The sequence below is a fragment of the Danio rerio genome, chromosome 17 (assembly GCF_052040795.2).
Source record: "Danio rerio strain M-AB ecotype USA chromosome 17, GRCz13ab, whole genome shotgun sequence".
NCBI lineage: Eukaryota > Metazoa > Chordata > Actinopteri > Cypriniformes > Danionidae > Danio > Danio rerio.
Genome location: NC_141037.1, coordinates 26,697,241 through 26,719,400, shown reverse-complemented (window position 1 = coordinate 26,719,400; position 22,160 = coordinate 26,697,241). Strand labels below are relative to the sequence as shown.

At 34.8% G+C, this 22,160-nt stretch overlaps 2 protein-coding genes across 4 annotated transcripts in view; one reads left to right on the top strand and one right to left on the bottom strand.

Annotated features, from left to right (window-relative positions):
• The window catches only part of zgc:154055, a 62,269-nt gene that overhangs the window by 26,324 nt on the left and 13,785 nt on the right, over nt 1-22,160 (bottom strand). The window lies entirely within an intron of this gene.
• lck (LCK proto-oncogene, Src family tyrosine kinase) overlaps nt 5,159-22,160 on the top strand; it is a gene marked incomplete at its 5' end in the record, with an annotated part of 37,677 nt that continues 20,675 nt past the window's right edge. The window contains 9 exon segments of one of the 2 annotated variants that reach the window (NM_001040328.1): nt 5,193-5,222; nt 5,347-5,428; nt 9,273-9,376; nt 12,229-12,292; nt 12,367-12,457; nt 14,886-14,987; nt 15,386-15,489; nt 17,973-18,122; nt 18,274-18,426. In NM_001040328.1, the coding sequence (NP_001035418.1) occupies nt 9,278-9,376; nt 12,229-12,292; nt 12,367-12,457; nt 14,886-14,987; nt 15,386-15,489; nt 17,973-18,122; nt 18,274-18,426 (763 nt within the window). 2 annotated transcript variants of the gene reach the window in all.

The following is a 22,160-nucleotide window of genomic DNA, read 5'->3' as shown; positions in this document are numbered from 1 at the left end:
TGAAGATGGACACACTGGTCATAAAAGGATGGACAAGGTTAGTAATAATACTCAGGGAGTGTGGCGTTGACACAATGCTCAATAGACAATAATGGGGCCAAAGTGTGCCAAGAAAATGTCCCCTACACCATTACACCACCACCACCAGCCTGAACCGTTGATACAAGGCAGGATGGATTCATGCATTCATGTTGTTGACACCATGTTCTGACACTACCATCTGAATGTCCCAGTAGAAATCGAGACTCCCCAGACCAGGCAACATTTTTCTTTTCTTCTATTGTCTAATTTTGTTGAGCCTATGTGAACTGTAGCCTCAGTTTCCTGTTCTTAGCTGGCAGGAGTGGCACCTGGTGGTCTTCTGCTGCTGTAGCCCATATGCCTCAAGGTTCGATGTGTTGTGCATTCAGAGATGATTTTCTGCATACCTCGAGTGAAACGAGTGCTTATTTGAGTTACTGTTGCCTTTCTATCAGCTTGAACCAGTCATTCTCCTCTGACCTCTAGTATCAACAAGGCATTTGTGCCCACAGAACTGCAGCTCATTGGATATTTTCTCTTTTTCTGGTCATTCTCAGTAAACCCTAGAGATTACTGTGCATGAAAATTCCAGTTGATCAGCAGTTTTTGAAATACTCAGACCATCCCGTCTAGCACCAACAACCATGCCACATTCAAAGTCACCTTTCTTCCCCATTCTGATGCTGGGTTTGAACTGCAGTTATTAAGTTAAAGGCATAATATGTGCAATATGAGAGTATCCAAAAAAAAAACAATTGACCAGTGACTTATGTACTTAAATGATCCCAAATGTTTTAAAGAATTTTCCAATTTAAAGAAATTAGTTATTTTATTACTTACTGTGTCCTTAACATTCACTTTTTAAAAGATCAAGAAGTGTAAGCTTATTATCATTTAGCTTAATTATCATTAACCTTATTTATTATTATTATTATTATTATTATTATTATTATTATTATTATTATTATTATTATTATTATTTATGGGTTTTGTGACCCAGAATTAACTCTAGTTTTAAGAAGATTATAATATTGGCTGGATTTGTGTTTATTAGTCAGGTAAACATTAGCTTTTCTCAATGTTGAGAGGATTTTAAAAACACAATTCAACTAAAATTTAAAGTGTATAAGCACTAAAGTATTTTTTGTTGTTTTTTTACCCTAACAAAGCCTAAGCGAGGACATTTGTTCAACTTTGATATTTTGAAATTCCAACATTACATTAATTGTAGCGTGTTTACAGAGTTTTTTCAACTTCATTTTTTTTTCTTGATGCATCAAGTCTGTTTAATGTTAGTATAAGTTGAAGTTGACAATTTGGTCTCACTTTAAATAAAGTGGTCATATCTGCTACACTAAAAAAAAAAAAAAAATTATATATATATATATATATATATATATATATATATATATATATATATATATATATATATATATATATATATGAACAATAAGTCATGACGACATATATTTTAGTTCATTGTAAGTTATTAAACTAAGATAATCATATTCTAACTTAATTTCATAAGTTATGCAAGCAGTTTTAAGTCAGTTAAACTTAATTGAAGTTAAATGGACTCATAAGGGTAATTTAATACAGCATAAAAATTTAAGGTAACCAGGATTTTTTTTACAGTGTAGGTAAGAAATACATACAATGTACTTAATGTGCTCATATTGTATTGCGCAACAGTTCTAGTGCTATTGAAGTGGTATATGGGTGAGGTTAGGAACAGGTCAGGTGGTATGAGTAGGTGTAATTGTACAATTATAATCCAATAATTATAAGAGTGTAATTATAATTTTAATCACATAAATGAATTAAATCTGATTACATATAGATATTTTTTTAAATAAATGGATGATGTGAAAACTTGTGTACAAAAGTGCATTGCACATAAGTGTACTGCGTAAGATGATAGTATTACGGCCACTTAATATAAAGAGGATTTATTAGATTTAACTTCATTTAAAACAGTAACTACTCTTTTTACAAGGCTATGAATAGTATTATTCTTATTTGAAAATGTTATGGCGTGTTATCTATATAGTTCATAAATTAAAACAAATAATTAATTTACGCAAATGTTTGCAAATTAATGGTAAATCTATAGAAATGTTTAAATGTTTAAATATGTAAATTTAATCTAATTATTAATATACTGTACTTTACTTGTTTTACATGCATTCGAATTTAAAGTGTGTCACAGCCAGGCCAGGTTCTCCCCACTCACAATCACATGACTCACCCTATTCACTGTCATCGCAATCAGCAAGATCCCCGTCACTCGAATACTAATCAACAGCGCACATGCACGTCATATCCTGCTCATCCCTCCAGCCCATAAATACCTGCGTGCTTCCTCACTCAGTGTCTGGCCTCGTCGCATTCGAGAAGGACGAACTCTCACAGTCAGTCTATTCCTATTCGAGAAACTTATCTTGTCTGCTCCAGTGAATCTTTAGTTTCTGTTCTTTACTGGTTGTGTGTGTCCCATCATCATCAGTGTTCCTCGTCATCCATCAGTCTCCAGTTCATTCCATCGCTGGTTTACTGCTCATCCTCAGCAAGATAAAAGACTTATATTCCTGTTTGCCATATACCACTATTCTGTAATAAACTGTTACAGTTACTCACTCTGTTCTGGTCTCAGTCTCCCTTCTGTGACAGTACATCGAGTATGATAACATTTTAATATTCAATAACATATTTAAAAATACTATTTAAATACTATGTTAAATGTTGTTTGAAAGCAGCTTTGCAGCAACACTTGCAACATTTGTGGAGTTTGCATGTTCTCCGTCTGTTCACGTGGGTGCTCTGGTTTCCCCCACAGTCCAAAGACATGCGGTAAAGGCGAATTGGGCTTACTAAAAATTGACCAAGTGTGTGAAATCAAAAGACTATAGGTGTTTCAGAGTACTGGGTTGTGGCTGGAAGGGCATCCGCTGGGTAAAAACATTTGCCAAAATAGCTGGTGGTTTATTCTGCTGACGCGACCCCTGATAAATAAGGGACTAAGCTGAAGGAAAATGAATGAATGAATGTTGCAAAAGAGGAGAAATAAACCTCTACATCAGAACTATGATTATTTGTTCGGTATCACTTTATTTTGATGGTCCCTTTCACACTTGTTGTTGAATTTAAGTAACATTGCATCTACATCCCAACTAATAATCATAAGGCTATAAGTAGACTGTTAGGTTGGGGCTAGGGTTAGTATGGGTTCACATGTATTTGCAAAGTTTCTTAGTCTTATAGTTAAATGTCAGTTGAAGGGGCAGCATCAGCAGATATTAAGCAGACAGTCTACTAATACTCAGTTGAGAAATAATTGGCATGTAGTTGCAATTCAACCTTTGGTCAACAAAATATGCAAAAGGGACCATCAAAATACCTTACCATTTGTTCTTCCAATAAAATCCATAAAACATTTTTAACTTTTCAAATTTTCTCCCAGCACCCCCTTGTGGCCCCTGAGGCTCCCGAGACACCCATTTTTGTTACAAGAATTCACAATCTCATCATCATCATCTGAGCATTTGTTCTCATATGAGATGAAATACCTGTAAACATGAACATGTCTGTTAATGCCACGCTCCACATCCTCTCTCCCTCAACCCCCCCTCTTCTCAACCACAAGACCCCAAAGAAAAAAAAAAAAGCAAGCCATTGCTGCATGTCTATCACAAAACCAAAAACAACCACCAGAATTTGGTACACTAAAAAACACAGCTTAAAAATTGTTAACTCAGTTTAAAATTGTAAGTTAGGTGGACAAATTTTTGAGCTCAGAGTTGAATTTACACATGAAAATGAAATTTGAGTTTAACTGCATGTTTGGAACTGTTTGTTCAATGAAAATGTAAAAAAAAAATATTTGAGGAGATTTTTTCACTTGAGCGTTAACCACTGAAAAAAAAAGTTTAGTTAACTTAAAATGTTTAAAGCAACTGGCTGCAAGAAATTTTGAATTTATCCAGCTTCAGTGGTTGAAGTTGTGCCAAATTATTTAAAAAAGTATCCTTGACTTAAACCAGCCCTTTCAGACAACTTAAAAAAATTATTTAGTACAACTTCAACCACTGAAGCTTAATAAACTCACAATTTCTTTGCAGCCGGTTGCATTAATATTCTAAGTTAACTCAACTTTTTATTTTTTACAGTGTACTGTGGTCAAAATGATCTTATTGTGTGGTCCATCTTGCAAGGATTGAGCAACAGAAGAATAATAGAGATTATATATTCACCTTACAACATCTCTCCCTTTTTTCACCAAACCACAGCGAAACACTCTTTTTCTGCTGCAATCAGCAGACTCACCACATGAAGAGGTGAAGTCCGAAGAGTGTTGGCTGACACAAACCAAAAATAAACTCAAATGACGGGCCCAAGTGTCTAAATTAAGACGAGCGTTCCTGCAGTCGAAAAGTGAAGAATGTACCTCATTTCCTTTGAATGTTTGGGCTGCGACTTCCTGCAACTGCATGCAGTATCTGCAGCCTGATGCCACAACAAAAGTGTGCGGTTTGCTCAGAGAGAGCGACAAGTAGACAGATAATGAAGAGAGGCATGAGATGTCTTCATTATATCCAAGTAGCTGCTTAAAAAACGTCAGTCTGTCTTAGAAATGATGCAGCTAGAGAGCTCTGCACTGACACAACAGTGACTTTGTCTGAAAAAAGCAGAACAATCAAATCTAACATGTAATAGCAATGCATGATACACATGAAAGCCTTCCTGTAGCTCTATTGGTAGAGCATGGCGTTAACAATACCAATGTTGTGAGGGTGATTTCAAAGGAAATCAAGAATTGATAAAAAGTGCATTCACAATACAACACAAGGATAAAAGCATCTGTAAGTGTAAATGAATATGCAAATGGAGTGTTTTGTAGTTCTTTTCAGCACAAGCACAAGCCAAAAACCCATGAGTGCCGTTAAAAATTTCCATTCTTTGACATCATGGCGCCACAAAACCAGGTGACAAGTGGAGTCCTGACCCAGAATCCTTCACCCCAGTGACAGCAGCTGCTCAGAGCGACGAGCACCTGCTGCAAAAAATGTTAAATATCAGCTCAAACACCTCAACGACAGGAAGCTCTATCATCAGCTTGCTCTGCACCGCTGTGGTGCAAGCGTGCGCGTGAGTGTGTGTGAGAGAGAGAGAGATGCCTTTGTAAATCAAGTGCTTCTTTTAAGGTGGGAAGTAAAACTGTGATGTGACGTACACATTTTTACAATTTGGCAGCACATGTCTTTGAAACACGCCGAAGAAGATCTCGATGGTTTGTCTGTAATTTGAGGTGTAATGTGTTCTTGGTAGAAAGATAACGGTTATGGGACATGGCAACGCCTGCTGAAGTGGCCCAGCATTGATATCCGTGTCTTCTGTCGACAAAAATACGGTACGTTTTGTTAACTAGGAGATAACTTTTCTTGCCTTCGTTTTGATGAGTGGATGATATCAGAACACTTAAAATGGATTCTCAGATGGTATATTTTGTAAAAAAAATACTAGTTGTGTGTGTTGAAACTTTATAAATGAAAGCCTGAGATAGTTAAAGATTAAATAAATCAATAAAAAAAAAATGAAATCTAAAGATGTTGAACTGTCTTAAACAGACATGATAATAATTACTAAAAATCGCTATGTGTATATAAAGCGATTTATTTTTAAATATATAAACATGTGTGAACATTATGCACAATTTTCCATATTGGTCGAATATTACTATCGTATATGTGATGTAAAAGTCAACCTGAGTGTGTTCGGCTTGAAATCATTTCAATTTGAATTTCTTCAATGTTCAAAGTAAAATTTTTGGAGCACTATTATGCTACTGTCTTCTTAACGATCAAAATGTGTTACATTTGTTTTATTAATTTGTTTAATTGTTTTGATTTGTTCAATGTTGTTCCGTTCAACTGTAAGATCAGTCAAGTAAATTTCACAATATTAAAAGTATGCCTTCATTCAGTACTATAACTGCTTTCAGATTGATATTGCGATTAAACACTAAATCAATAAAACAGAAAACGTTTTCTTCTTCAGTCACAGAAAAGTGCTGATAGATTAACACTGGTGGGATTTTTTTGATAAAGGGAATTTCTGAAGAAAAAACCCTATAGATAAAATTTTAATAGTAGCTGCCACTTTCCAAATTGATTTAATTGACTCACTTTATTTATAATCGAAATCATTCCATCACAATATGTTAATGTATTAATGAGTTATTACTTTTTACTCATATATTCTTTAGGGTAAGTTTAAAAAACGTTTAAAAAAGAACACTGAAAATATGGTTCGGTATATGAATACCAAGCACTGGCTTGGCTCTGACTGTTTGGTGTGAATCAGTCAAGTTGATCCCTCGTGTCTCAACCTCTTGGCCTCTGTTTGCTCGCCAGCATGATGTTGAGACAGTGCACAGCAATACATGAAAATCCTGTGATTCTGTCAGTGGGATTTCAGAGGCATTCGATCTGTTTGCCTTCATTTCAAAACTACAGAATTACATCCCCTGTAACAGGAGAAAACCGAGGCCTGAAGGAGCACGGAACCATCTGCCATCAATAATACACCCTATATGATATTATTTTTTTATTGTAAACTCTAAAAAAAAATGCACTGGAAATTAATTACATGATCTTTGTGTATTGATCAATCCAGAAAAAGAGTGTCAAATAAACTCTAATAATATCAACGAAAGTTGATTTGTTAAACCGCAGAGTTCGCACTTTAAAAAAGAACTGGCTTCCTTATTTTAAAAAGTTCAATCAAATTAACTTCAACACACATTAAATTCACTTAAAACATTAATTTAAATCTTGCATAACTTAAAAAATTAAGCTGCAATATTATTAGGTTATTTTATAAGTTCAACTGACAAAACATTTGTTGCCGTGAATTACATTTCTTTACGGTGCGATTTTCAACATCAAAAGTTGATGGAGCAGAGATCAAGATGCCAACATGCAATTCAAAAGTACAAATAAACACCAGTTTAATCACAAGCTACAATTTCTGTTAAAATACACATTCACATGATTTTTTACGGTGTGGAAGACAAAACAAGCACTCGATTATTTACAGTAAGTGATGAAAAAGATCAGCCCATGTCATGCAAACATTAACTGTGCTGCATATTTCATCGGAACCAAAAGCATCTGACCTTGTCGTGCATCTCCAGAGATGAATTTGCACTGTTACCGATAGGGTCAGGAGGTCAGTGGAAAGTCTTGTCTCTGTTTGGAGATCCTGCTTTGATTCAGGCTGTTCTCCCAAACAGTCCCAGAGGCACACAGTGTTCTTGCTGACCCAGGGGTTCAGCTTTTCCTGACCCGACAACAGTTTCTCACGAGTCCAAACCCCACTGAGACATACACATTGACTTAGCACATTAGCTCCGATTATGTGTCTGCTTATGGCCAATTTAAACGCTTGGACTTGTGTGTTTTCATGTGTGTGCTGTACACATTAGCATTACACTGGATCTTGACACACACTAAAAAAATATGTGGATTGTTTTTTGAACGTTCCATGTTCGTAACACAAAATACAATATTAACAAGAATAAAACACACACACACACACACGTGTTTAGTGTAACCCTAATCTTTTCATTCATTCAAATAACACTCTGAAACTCAGCGTGTGAGTTGGAAACAATTTGTCTAGAACTCATGAAGAGGATTAACCTCCTTTAACAGATCTGGACCTGAACTGTTTTTCCTACCCGGCGGTTTTTCTTATTAAACGTTAAATATAAAATAAATATTTGTGGTTCTTTTTTTATTCTCAAAAAACAGAAAATATATGCTTCGTTAATTCCCTCTTTGTAACAGTATGATAAATCCTACACAAATAAATGAATGCAGCTACTGGAATGAAAACCAAAAGAGAATATTAGAATAAATAGTGGTCACAAAGACCTAGATTAGGGGTTTTCAGTTGTTTACACGCTACAACATTCCTAAATATGATCGTTTTTGTTTAGTGAGAGAGACACCATCGAATAATAAATAGGTCTAAAATAATAATTGGACATTTACAGCATGATAAATCTTACAGAAACAACTGAATGCAGATACTAGAATAATAGAGAGAATAATACAATAAATAGTGGTCACAAAGACCTATATTAGGGGTTTTCAATTGTTTACACGCTACAAAATATGATCATTTTTGTTCAGTGACAGAGACACCATCCTATTATAAAAAGGGTGTAAAATAATAATTGGAAGGTCACAGTATGATAAAAATACACAAATAATTGTATCTATGTAGCTATTAGAATTAAAATCAAAAGAGAATACTACAATAAATGGTGGTCACAAAGACCTAGAGTAGGGGTTTTTAGTTGTTTACGTGCTACAATATTCCAAAATATTAACGTTTTTTTTTTTTTTTTTTGATTAGCGAGAGAGACACTATCCTATTATAAAAAGGGTGTAAAATAATAATTGGAAGGTCACAGTATGATAAAAATACACAAATAATTGTATCTATGTAGCTATTAGAATTAAAATCAAAAGAGAATACTACAATAAATGGTGGTCACAAAGACCTAGAGTAGGGGTTTTTAGTTGTTTACGTGCTACAATATTCCAAAATATTAACGTTTTTTTTTTTTTTTTGATTAGCGAGAGAGACACTATCCTATTATAAAAAAGGGTGTAAAATAATAATCGGAAAGTTACAGCATGATAAATCTGACAGAAATAATTGAATGCAGCTACTGGAATGAAAATCAAAACAGAATATTACAACAAACAATGGTCACACAGACCTATATTAGGGGTTTCCAATTGTTTACATACTACACGATTCCTAAATATGTTGTTTTTTTTGTGAGAGAGACACCATCCTATAATAAATAGGTCTAAAATAATAATTGGAAAGGTTTTATGCATTTGTATTGTGTTTTATCATTCATTTTAAGCCAATTATAAGATTATAAGTCTTAATCTTAAGGATTATCTTAATGTTTATCTATCATATTGCATAATTTATTTATATTTATATAATTTATTTATTATTAATCAGCTTTTCAGTTGAATATATATTTTTACATGACTCTTTTTGGAAAAGCCTTGTGAAAAGTACTCAATAATATCAAAACATATTTATTTCTCATTAATTTAGGATTGTTTGGAAAGTGCTAGATCAGTTCCTCTTGAATTTATACACCGATTAATGTCTAACGCAGTCAGCATTCTTATAGTTGCACCATTTTCTCTCATGCTTAGTAAACATGGGGAACTGCGGCTCTTTTGATCCTGATGATGAATTCTCCTACCATCCAGATGAATGGTGTGACCAGTGTAACTGCCCCAAGCCTCCAGTCAGTCAGGTGTGTGTTTGAGCATCTGTGTTTGTGTGTGTACTGTGTTTAAATAATGGCTTCCACTTCCGGTTTAGAAAACTTCCACTCAACATGACTGAAAAATCATTCTAATTATAAAGCTCAACTAAATAATAAGACACTGTTTGAAAGAGCTATATATTTTCTATCATGCTGTTTTTTTTAAGTGAGAAAATAAGTATGTTTTTTACAAACCGCGCTAAAACATATAATTGTCTCCTTATTTTTCTTAGCATTTTAAAACATCAATTTTGATCATATACAGTACATTTATAAACAACAACCATATGTGTATATAAACCTATACAGAATTCACTTTCAGTGCAACCATAATACTGCTAATCTGCTGATACTCTTACACTTTTAATACTCTTGCTAATACTCTTAGACGTTAAAGATTTCTTTAGATGGTGTAAGGGGAATAATGTCACCTTATTCTATCCTGGTTTAGCAAATTATTAGAGCAACTTTAGGGCAAACTTAAGGCAAATCTGTGGCAGTGTACTCAAATAATTTACTCGAAGCAACATGAAGCTTAATCATAATTTACAACTTATAATACATATTTAAAATACAATTAAGGGAGTATCCAACACAAGTGTGCTAAACACATGACTAGTGCAAAGAAGTCGCTCACTTCACAGCAGTCAGTTCGAAGCATCGTGATAAAACATACCACACTAAGTGTTTTCCTTATTTTCTATAATTCACATATACATTAAAAAAAAAAAAACTCTTACGCTAACTTAGGCTAATTAAGGTAGCTAATGGTTAGCCAACTGTGCTAGGGATGTGACGATATAGGATTGAAGGACAATGACCATTGCACTCCTCAAAATTCCTGTAGGATCAACATTGTAAGGGGAAAGTTGCTTTTAAATGTAATCTATTAAAATCTTCAGTGACTTTTTATTTTTTATTAATTAACGTGTTCTTAACGTCTTTTTAAGGAAAGTAATGTGTTATGTTTTTTTTGTGTTTTTTTCCGTCTTGGCTGGGCTTAAAATTGTAATAGGTTACTTTTAGAAGTAACTTTACCCAACATAGAGGACCATCCATGGACACACTGTATAATTCACACATTGAGCTGAAGATGATCATCTTCCAACTTTTTAAAATGTGTTAGTTTTCTGTTTGTGAGGCAGTTGAGAAATGGCAGGCTGTAATGTGTGACAGTGATAGAAAAGTGTTTAAAGGAGAAGCAAGCAAAAGGAAGTGGTGGAGTCATTCTCTAAACTAAATGCATTACAAATGTCTGTGGTTTATAACACAAGGCAAAACACAATGATCTCTCACAAAGTGCTACACAAAGCGTTTTTTGAAAAAATATCAGATGAAACCGAAATGGAATGTGCGCTCGAAAAAAGTTGGGTGGTTTTAAGGCTAGTTTGGGTTAAATATAAACAAAAATGTAAAATTTTGGTAATTATTATTATATTTTTATCTAACCTAAATCTATTTTTTTCACAGCCCAGCATTCTTAAGAGTGTGTGTGATTGCAGGAAATCCCTCTGTCTGAAATGCTTGATGTTTAACATTGTTTAGTTTAGTTGAAAACCATTTATGATACTGTTAAATGACCTTAAGTTTGAGAAAGGAGTGAAGAAGAAAACCTTTGAAAAGTTTAGGTTGTCTCAAGCCAAACTTAGAATATGAACTCAAACATGTGGGTTACTATTTTAAATAAAAAAAATGTAAGGATTATCAATATTTTACAGAAAATTGGGTTGAAACATAACATAAATTTGAATGTGTGTTAAAGCAAACCGATAATCTCAGCCATCAGCTAAATGTGGAAGACCACTGACCTCACGCTAATGTGTTAAAACAGCACAACCTCAGTTTCTTAACACGATACTAAAAACAGATGCCGCATTGTTTCAGTGTATTCATTCATTCATTCATTCATTTTCTTTTCCGCTTAGTCCCTTTATTACTTTGGGGTCGCCACAGCAGAATGAACCGCCAATTTATCCAGCACAAGTTTTACGCAGTGGATGCCCTTCCAGCTGTAACCCATCACTGGGAAACACCCATACATTCTCATTTACACTCATAAACTACGGACAATTTTGCTTTTGCAATTCACCTATACACATGCGTTTGGACTTGTGGGGGAAACCAAAACACCCAGTGGAAACCTACGCAAACGTGGGGAGAACATGCAAACTCCACACAGAACTGACTCAGCCGAGGCTTGAACCAACAACCTTCTTGCTGTGAGGTGAGCGCTACCCACTGCGCCACCACGTCAATTTAAAAGTGTTTTAAGCATTTAATATTCTAAATACAATTTGGATGCACATTTCTGTTAAAGACAAGTAAAAAAAAAAACTAATTAAAAATTATTTTGTCAGTTCCTACCACTGAGCCATTTCTTTAGACAGGTCAACCCACTAAAGCTTACACAACTTAAAGGAAACGAGCCTTTGTGTTGGTAATCAATCGGGTACTGAAATATCTAGCTAAATTTAAAACACATTTCCTTGCGATTTGCTTTTATTAAAGTCATTTAGGAAATAAGGAGAACAACAGATGCTGTTTATGGCATAATCAGAGTGGTGGAATGTTTACTCTCACTTTGGTGGTGCTTTCATTATTGCTTGTGAAAGAAGAAAATGAGAAGAGCTCCACCCTGTTTAGGGAAGTGGCTTTGCGCTGTTTATGACATTATTGACATTGATTAAAGAAGCCATATATTGAGGTTTTGATTTCATAAAGAGAAATTGCTAGCCATAACCAAATACTCATAACTGCTACCCTCAGCTAAATGGTGTGTGCTTTACAGTCACCATATTTGTTTGGGGTTTTGACATCATTCCCTATGTTTTATCACACAGAATTTTGATCCTCTGATTCCATATCCATCTCAGTATACACCTCCACCATCATCTCCTCTTCCAGGTGAGCTGATTTCCCACGGATATGCTGTTAAATGAAGCTTGGCATATCAAACTCTTATCATATATGTTTTGCAGAGAACCTGGTGGTGGCCATATACAAATATGATCCAGCCCACAGTGACGACCTGGGGTTTGAGAAAGGGGAGAAGATGAAAATCCTAGACTGGTAAGTAAGATTGATGCTACATCAGGCTGACAGTAGACCTGCATACGCTGTAAAAATAGCTGGGTTCCACACAAGTACTTCATGTTGTCCCAACACAAATCGATTAAGTTAACTTAATCGTTTTAATAAATTTAAGTAGATTGAGCATTAAAAAAATTAAGATTTTCCCAAAAACACAAAATAAATATGTTTTTCAACTTATTTTAAATAAGTAAATTGAACAAGCAGCACAAATGTTTCTTTTTTTTTTTTTTTGAGTGTATATAGTATTAACACCTGATTTAGTAGCTCTGCACAAGTAGATTTAAGAGTTCAGATGCAAAAACCTGCATCAACAAGTGCCGTGTGTCGGTCCAATAAATTCACTTTTATGGTGAATAATATATGATACTACATAATTTTAAAATGAAAACCTTACAAACGAAAAGCAACAGTATAAATTATAGGTTGTCTCAAGCCAAACTTAAAATATGAACAAACCCAAACACGTGGGTTTCGTTTTTAAAATAAAACTTTTAAGGTTTATCAAAAAATTCACTTTTATGGTTAATATTACATTTATTTCATTGCCTCATCGCTGAAATAACTGAACATAAACATAAAATGCTCAAAGAAAAATGCTCATTTTAGGAAAAAGTTTCAGACTTTGCATCAAAATACTTCACATGTAATAAGAATTATATTACAAAATCTGTCTTTTGGAGATTTATATCTGAAAGTAGCTCAAGTTAGCAGGTATGTGAATTGATCTTTGTAGATTACAATGACCAGAATTGTAACAATCTCACTATCAGGTAGCCTAAGTTTAAAAGTTATTTGACATTTATTATAAAATTTATTACAAATACAAACATACAAAAAAAACTATGGTTTAACAAAAACCTGCAGTAGTTATATTTATTACTCCTTTGATGTATTTAATACATTAATCTGATGTGTATATCCAGCCTGATCTCACGAGAAAACGTAAGTAACTTAACATTTTGCCAGTTTAGTGGCTAATTCACGAGTTCAGTCGTACGAAATTGTTTCATTTAAAAAAGGAGGCATGGCATCTAACCCCACCCCTAAACCCAACCGTCATTGGGGGATGAGCAAATCGTACTAAATTGTATGAATTAGATCGTACAAATGTATACGAATTTAGCCACTAAATCAAAAAGTTAAGAATTGCAGTGAGATTGTGTTGGTATATCCCACATTTCTACGAATACATCCTGTTAATGTTACTACACTAAACCTAGGACTGGGCAATATGGCAAAAATGCGATCTCGATAATTATTTTCCATGTTGAACAATAACAATATATATTTTGATATAAGTTGTTAATGCTTACAGATTTAAGAGTAAACCAACTATGAAGCCACAAAAATTAGAGGTTCCATTAAATGGCATAACATTTTCGGCTGATCAATTTTGGGTGGCCGAAAATTCTGTACATCTCTAATATCAACACACTTTTAGATTCCTACAAATTTCTGCTGTGTGATCAATATAAAGTAAAAAAGTCTAGAGCTTATTGTTATTGACATAAATTTTATCGTGATTAGATATAATATTGTTTATTGACCCAGCCCTACTAAAAACCACCAAAAATCAGTTTAAACTGATCCTAATGATGTACAATGAGTCAACTCAGAGTTGTAGAGAACAACAGAACTATTTTATCTGGCTTTAAACAACATTTGCATTGTAGAACTCAAATTCAAATGCTTTTTAGTGGATTTCAGATAAATGACTGCAGTAAATAGAATTTGCCAGCCTGATCTTACAAGGAAACTTAACTATTTTACATTTTGTTATGTAAATTGGCCACTAAATCAAAAGGTTACGAATTGCCATGAGATGTGTTGCATTTGCTGTATCTCTTGCATGTGACTGTGTGTTCTGAGATGTATCAAGCAACAGAATGTCATCACTTTCAGGAAATCAGTTGTGGCAGTGTAACTTCGAACAAAATGTAGCCAAGCTGGCAAGAAAAGGTCACAAAATACAAAAGAATTCATCACAACCTAGAGCCTTTTTATGAAGTTGTCAACTATATTTTTATCAAATTGGGCTTCTCTTGAATCGCATCAACAAATTCATTGGTTTCTGTTCATTTACAAAACTCTTATTGGGAATTTCAGTCAATAGTACCTGATCACTGACCTTGTTTTTAGTTTTTCCGTGATTTGTTTAAATGTTATTATCTGCATTTGTAAAATTGTTATTGTATTGTGTCCCTGCTGCTTCATGTCTGCTTTTTATGTTGCTCTTGGCCAGGTCGTCATTGGAAATGAGAACTAGTTCTTAATTGACTTACATGGTTCAATAAATAAAGGTTGAATTAAAAGTCACAACTTTAGGTAGAGATCTGTTTTAATGTTTTGTGTAGTTTTAAGAAGAGGCACTATCCTGAATTAAAATATAATATGTGTGTCTTAGTGATGATCCTGAATGGTACATGGCGGAGTCTCTGTTCACCGGCCAGAGGGGTTACATACCAAAGAACTTTGTAGCAAAACTGAACAGCATGGAGACAGAACCGTAAGTAATGCAATGCTCACTCGCATACAGTCACATACACCCAAACAAATACACACAATTAAATGTATTTATGCAGATGAAATCATCAGAATGACGTCTGGGAAATACCACCCACTTCAGTGGCTAAAATGTTTCACTTAGGATACCCCTTACCCACTTATGAAGACAGATGATCAAGAAGTCAGTAAAGAAAAAAAAATACTCCCACAAAACACACACGTTTCTGAGCATCGCTATGTTTAACCACTGCAGTAGCTGCTGACACCACATTTCTGCGTTAAGTTCCAGTCTGTGAATGTTTCTCTTCCAATCGTGGGAGGAGTGAAAAGCACCAAGTCTGAATTTCTGTAACTCAAATGAAGTGAAAACTCTAATAAAATGACATCGTTGTGTTGCAGGTGGTTCTATAAAAATCTCTCCAGGAATGACGCCATGAGGCAGTTACTGGCTCCTGGCAACACACAGGGCTCGTTTCTCATCAGAGAGAGCGAGACGCAGCCAGGTAGCCTTGCACTTTTCCCCACAACAACAACAAACTAAAAATGTACAGTATTATAAGGGCACATCTGACAGTGCTATCACATTATGGCTTTGATATCTTTCTAGATTTAAATATGAAAGTTAAACTAAATGTAAAAAATTTATGTAATTTTTATAAATAAACAACAGTAAGACATATTATTAATGATATAAATAATGCATTTCTGCTTTTTCAATTCTATACCCAGCTCATCTCAGCTATAATTAATGCATTAGCATTGTTATGTAATTTTGCATATTAGTTATTATTAATATCTTAATAAATATATTAGGTCACACTTTATTTTGATGGTTCGTTGAATTTAAGCTACATTGCATCTACATGCCAGCTATATCTCATTAGATTATAAGTAGACTGTTAGGTTGGGGTTAGTTGACATGTACTTGCAAAGTTTCTTATAGTCAGTTAAAGTGCTACCATATATTATTATATTAATTAACAACAAATAATTTGCTTAGGTTACTTTTATTTTGTTTGATGTTTGAACTGTATGGTAATGAATCCAATTAAAAATAAATGTGATTTTTGGGTATGCTTGGATTTTATGCTTTGTTTTTTAGCATTTTAAGTAAGATTAGAAAGACATTAATACATTTAAGTACAAGTTATTCATACAAGAAGGGAATAAGCCAAATGTACTGGCCCATATCCACTGACTGGTAGGGTACAGTATGGTACGAGTTGGTACGGGTCACCTTCATCAGGCTTATGTTTCCACTACCCTTTTGGTGGGTGTCGTGTATGACAGAAAGTTTCAGTCTACTTTATTCTCGCTCAAGGAAATCTCACACAAAGTAAAGCTGTTCAGGTCATTCACATAAGTGAGTGAGAGAATATATTTATTACTTTGAAAGACTAATATTATGCTAGTTAGTAAGAAACAAAGAAGTACTGAACTCCCTCAAATGTAGTCCTGAGCTTGCTTCTCGGAACGTATGTCACAATATTACAAACGTAAATAATTAACACCCATTCCTTGTCCAAGAAATGCTGTTTTACAGATCTAATATACAGATACACATGCGACTGTTAATAATAGACATAAGCAACATTACCTGAACTCGTGTTTTTGGTGCGCCTATGAACTATAACCCTTATCTGGAAAGAGGGCGGAGAGCAGCAACTTTTTTTGCACGTAAAGAGACAACAACACAAAAGCAGCACATTTTTGCTTCCACATTAAAAAGGGTGAATTCAGCATTGAATAATGAATGATTTGTATTAAAGAAGACCTATTATGCAAAAATCATGGTAATAACGTGTACACAGTTTAAACAGTTGTGACAACAGTGTTTGAATATAGCCAGCATGGTAAAATGGTAAAAATCACACTTAATAAAAAACAGAAACAATCTGATTGACATGTTACCTTTGTACATGTCATAAGAGAGTGAAAGCCCCACCCATAAGTGATGATCTCTCCTTCATTAGCATAAACAGCCCTGAGTGAGAAGCAACCATCTGCCATTAAGAGTTCGTAACCCTTCTGTCGTGTTCACCTCACACCTCTTACTTTAGTGTTCCCGGTCAAAATTGACCAGTCTGTTTGGACTGCACTTAAATTAGCATAAAAACCACCAAATTTTTATTTAACATTCTTTATCCGTGAACAACGTCTCAAAGTTGTGTTTAACATGAATTTATAGAATTAGACATAAAACAACTGCAGTGACAATACAAATAACCACTGAAAGGGTATTACAAAATGAACATGTAATGTAATGGAGGTAATCACAAAGGCATGGATCCACACATAGTCGTGGGAAGGAGATGCTTGCCTTCAAAAGACATTGTTCAGTCTGAAATGTGTGAGTGAGTGAGAGAGTTAGGGTGGTGTGTATGGGGATGTTTTCTGTCTGATGATTAAATATGTAGTCTGGATACCCATTCATTTCCCAAGTCGGTCACTTTTGACCAGGAACAGCACAGGTGTAACAAGGTTGATTAAAACTCTTAAAATTCAACAAAAGAGGTGATCATCACTTTATATGAACAATTATATGTTTAAGTGCATAGTGTGGAGAATATCATAGGATCTTGAGGCAATCAGATGTAAAACAGAATATTTATGAGTGTTTTAAATTGTAAATCGGTTAGATTTGACCCGAACACAACAGGAAGGGTAATCTGCTGTTATGGCTCCACCCTTGAAAAGAGCGTAATCTCATTTGAATTTAAAGCAACAGTCACCAAAATGTCACAATTTGGATAAAGGCCTAAATAGGGCAGTTTTAAAGAGTCATAAAATATTGAAAAAAGCATAATATGAGCCATTAAAACATATTTTAGTCATCCTGAAGTAACATTGGGCTTAGCCACCAGTAACCCCAAAACCATAACCAGTTTCTGAAATTCAAACTAGAAACTGTCATTCTTTTAAAGGTGGAGGTGTGAGTTTATGTGCTCTTGACTCCAAATGATGATCCTGTTTTCTGGTGCTTTAGGTAGTTTCTCCATCTCTGTGAGAGACCTGGACCCAATGCAGGGGGACATCATCAAGCACTACAGGATCCGCAACATGGACGCAGGTGGATTCTACATCACCAACAAGATCTCCTTCAACTCCCTATCAGAGCTTGTCAAACATTATTCACGTATGTTCAAGAGTTCATTTGTGCCTTACATGTATTTGCTGTCAGGTTATTTTGCTTTTAGACTTTAGTGAAAATTTCAGAATTTATTCATTATTTATTAATTGTAGTGTGGTAGAAAAGTGTCATTGTCTGTTTATCTTTCTCTGTGTAGGAGAAGCTGATGGACTGTGCACTCGGCTGGTGAAACCGTGTCAGACCAGAGCGCCCCAAAAACCCTGGTGGCAGGATGAGTGGGAAGTGCCTCGCGAGTCTCTCAAACTAGAGCGCAGACTGGGGCAGGGGCAGTTTGGAGAAGTATGGATGGGTAAGTACTAAGCAGTGTTTTCTCAATCGTTCTGTAGATGTAAAGGTACGGCACTTAAAATCAGCTAGAAGTTGTTTAAGCTATAGATCCTGCCAGACCTGTATATTTGTTGACCAAAGCGACGCCTCCTCCAAAACACATGTATGCACACAGGCATAGTAGTAAGTAATGCATAGTAATGTTAGACCCGAGACCAGAAGTGACAAAATGAGAAAGAAATTACCTCATGTCTCATTAAGCAATCAGAATACATTACAACAGGCATATTACACTAGCAACACGTGTGCTTGTCCACCAAAGCATTATACCCCAAGGCACATGCATTTTTTCTGTTGATTTCAATGAGTGCTGAATTTTTTCAGAACACCAGCAGTGTGACAAGGCGCTGTTTTCCCGCAATTTCAACATTTTTAAACAAGCAGTTGGAGAAAATTTTACTTTAAGGTAAATGCAGCACTGCAGAACAGCTCTCAAGTATTCAGCTGAGCTGCTTTTCAGATGCTTTGGTGGTCACACGCACCCTGTTAGTCTGCATAGTCAGGGTCGGACTTAGTGATTTTGGGGCCCTAAGCAATTCCATATATGAGACCCTAGCATTGAAACTCAAAACACTCTCCTTCTTTATAAATATTTGTTTTCTTTCTAGATACAGATTTTTTTGTAAATAAACTGCATGCTAAATATTTATTTTAAGTGGAACCTTTTTAACTTAAAATTAATTACAATATATTCACAAACTATACAGTTAATTAGCCACACTTGTAATTAAATGTCAATATTTGCATGTGCAGTGTGAAAGGAATGTTGCACTATTTAAGGGGCCCCCTGGTTTAGAAAAAAATATCATATCAGATTTTTACAACATATTATAGAAAAATTATAAAATAGCTTTAGGATGATTAATATAGGCTTCTTGGCATTGGTCAGGGTCCCCTATTTTCCTAGGGGCCCTTAGCGGTTGCTTACCTCGCTTATTATATAAGTCCGCTCCTGTGCATAGTAAGAACACGTTGATAACATGACTTTTGTGCTCAGAAATATGCAAATCCACATTTTGATAGGCAGGTAGATGGCCTTTTTATAATGTTTGGCCTGAAAATTTACATTGAATGAAATTGTTTTGGTCCTATGCCTTCCACTGATGATATATTGCAGAGCCCTTATGTCAGAATATATATTTTGGTTAATAGTGAATGACTCAAAGAAGCTAGAAATAAAAAAAAATATTAAAAACTGACTGGCCCACATTTAAACAATGGTCCGGCCCTTCTGGCATTTGCCAAAATTGCCAGATGGCCAACCCAGACCACACCTATTAGAGATGATCTCTCCCTCATTAGCATAAACAGCCATCTGCCATTACAGCTTTTAATCTGCTGCTATAGTGTAGATACTAAGCCTTTGTAGCTCCACCCCCTTGCACAATCTCATTTGAATTTAAAGCAACAGTTAACAAAATGGCACAATTTGAATCAAAGTGTAAAAGGGGCAGTTTCAAAGAGTTATTGTGTATTATTTGTGAGATATTTTGGGCTGAAACTTCACATACACACTCTAGTGACATCAGAGACTTCTTTTACATATTGCAAAAAGGGGCAAAATAGGTCCTCTTTAAGATATTTTAGCTGAAACACACTTGTGATGAGCGAAAAGCATAATGTGAACCATTAAAAGAAGTCATACTGAGGCACCCCTAGGCCCTGGCTACCAGTAACCCCAGAACCATAACCACTGTTTACTAAATCAAAACTAAATGGAAATTGTTATTCTTATAAAGATGAATGTGTGAGTGTGTGTGCTCTTGAGAATGGTGATCCTGTTGTCCTGGTGCCTCAGGTAGTTGCTAATGAATTCTTTCTAGACAATAGACATAAATTATAATTTTCCATAAATACTTATGGACAGACTTTGTCCATTTATTTTAGTTTTAAGTTTCTATTGCTAATTATTCTATGACCAAGGTGCACAATAAGAAAATGCTGTTTTTCCCAGCTCTGTACAAACTCAAGGTATATTAAAAAGCAAACACTTAGAAGGGCGTAGCTGGTAATTGCTAGAACTAAGACAAAAAAGTACAAAGATAAGCTGGAGGTTTACATAACATGACTTTATAAAAAGAAAAAAAAGCGCACACACAGTGCGCACCAAACAACAGGATAGAGACTCCAGAAAAATGGGTTTTAGTCCAATGCTAAACAAACTCTAGTTCATAATGAATGCATCGTTCAGTCAGACAACACCAAAAGCAACAACATGAATAAAAAAATGTCATAAGATGCATCAATAAGAAAGACATCATTTTTTCTCGATAGTTGCGATGTATGTGCCTTCATTTAAGCTCTTCACAAGTTCTTAGGTGATAATAAAATAACCATCACATACATGCACATACAACTAACACAATTATATACCCAGCACAATTTGTGAAAAATGTTCTTCACTGACATTGATGCTTCCATTGAAAAACTTTAATAAAAAATTAAACTCAATTCATCTTTGTTTCTTTAGTGCTTTAACAATGTAGATTGTGTCAAGAAGTTTAACATCAAAGTTCTATTAAATTAAAATTGTGTCAGTCCAGTTTTTAGAGTTGAAGTTCAGTCTAGGTCAGTTCAGTGTAATGTAAATGTCACAACTCAAAGCCAAAACACCCATCTATGTCACACAGAGCTCTATACAGTGGAAAAAATGCTTTAGTTTTAAAAAATGTCCTTCACACATAAAAAAAAACACAAAACACAAATCAGTTCTTTGTGAAGCCCCAAATCATTTTCTTTCTATAACATGAAAAAAGAAAACTCTTGAACAATTATTTTAGTCCACACAGCCTTGTTTTTGATGTGTGGTAAGTTTAGTAAGAAAGACTTTTTTAAACAAAGACAAACAAAACAAATGCATTACAGCATCCAGGTGTCGCACCTGTCCAGGTCTGCCTGTGCTTGTCTGGAAACGTTTTGCAAGCAAACATTAAGAATTGGACTATCATGAATGGTTATAGATAAACAGGCATCTCCAGGCTTGTGTGGTGTGTATATTCTGCTTTTACCAGAATACAAATGAGTGTCGCCGACCACCTGGCATGTCGGAACGGTAAATACAGTAAGCTTGTTGGAACATTTGACTGATTGAGCCCTCAAAATGAGCAGATTTAGCAATTTTGTGGTGCTCATCCTGTAATCTAAGGGACTCATACACACAAACCTGTAAGATCAGGCTCTTTCTTACAGATAAAACAGAATACAAATATCTCAAGCATAGATTATAATGGTACTAGTCATCCAAACTCACTCTAGATCACTTTTATAAATATTAATAGGCACGGCAAGTTTATTTATATAGCACGTTAAAAAACACAGTGGCAATTCAAAGTGCTTCACACTAACAGAAATAAAAGAGACAAGTTTAAAAACATAAAAACTAATAATATAAAAAGATTAAAATGCATTGAACTGATTATAAGAGAATGAAAAAGAAAGGGAAGGCAAAACAGTAGGATCTGTCAGACATAGCACAGTGCTCCTTTAGTAAAGGCACAGCTAAACAGATGTGTTTTCAGTCTTGATTTACATGTGCCCAATGTTGGTGCACATCTTATCATTTCTGGAAGCTTATTCCAGCAGCGGAGGTCCTAGGACATTTAGTGATTTATAATAACACTTTAAAATCTATTCTGAATGTGACTGGGAGTCAGTGTAAAGACCTGAAAACAGGAGGGATTTGCTCAGATTTTCTGG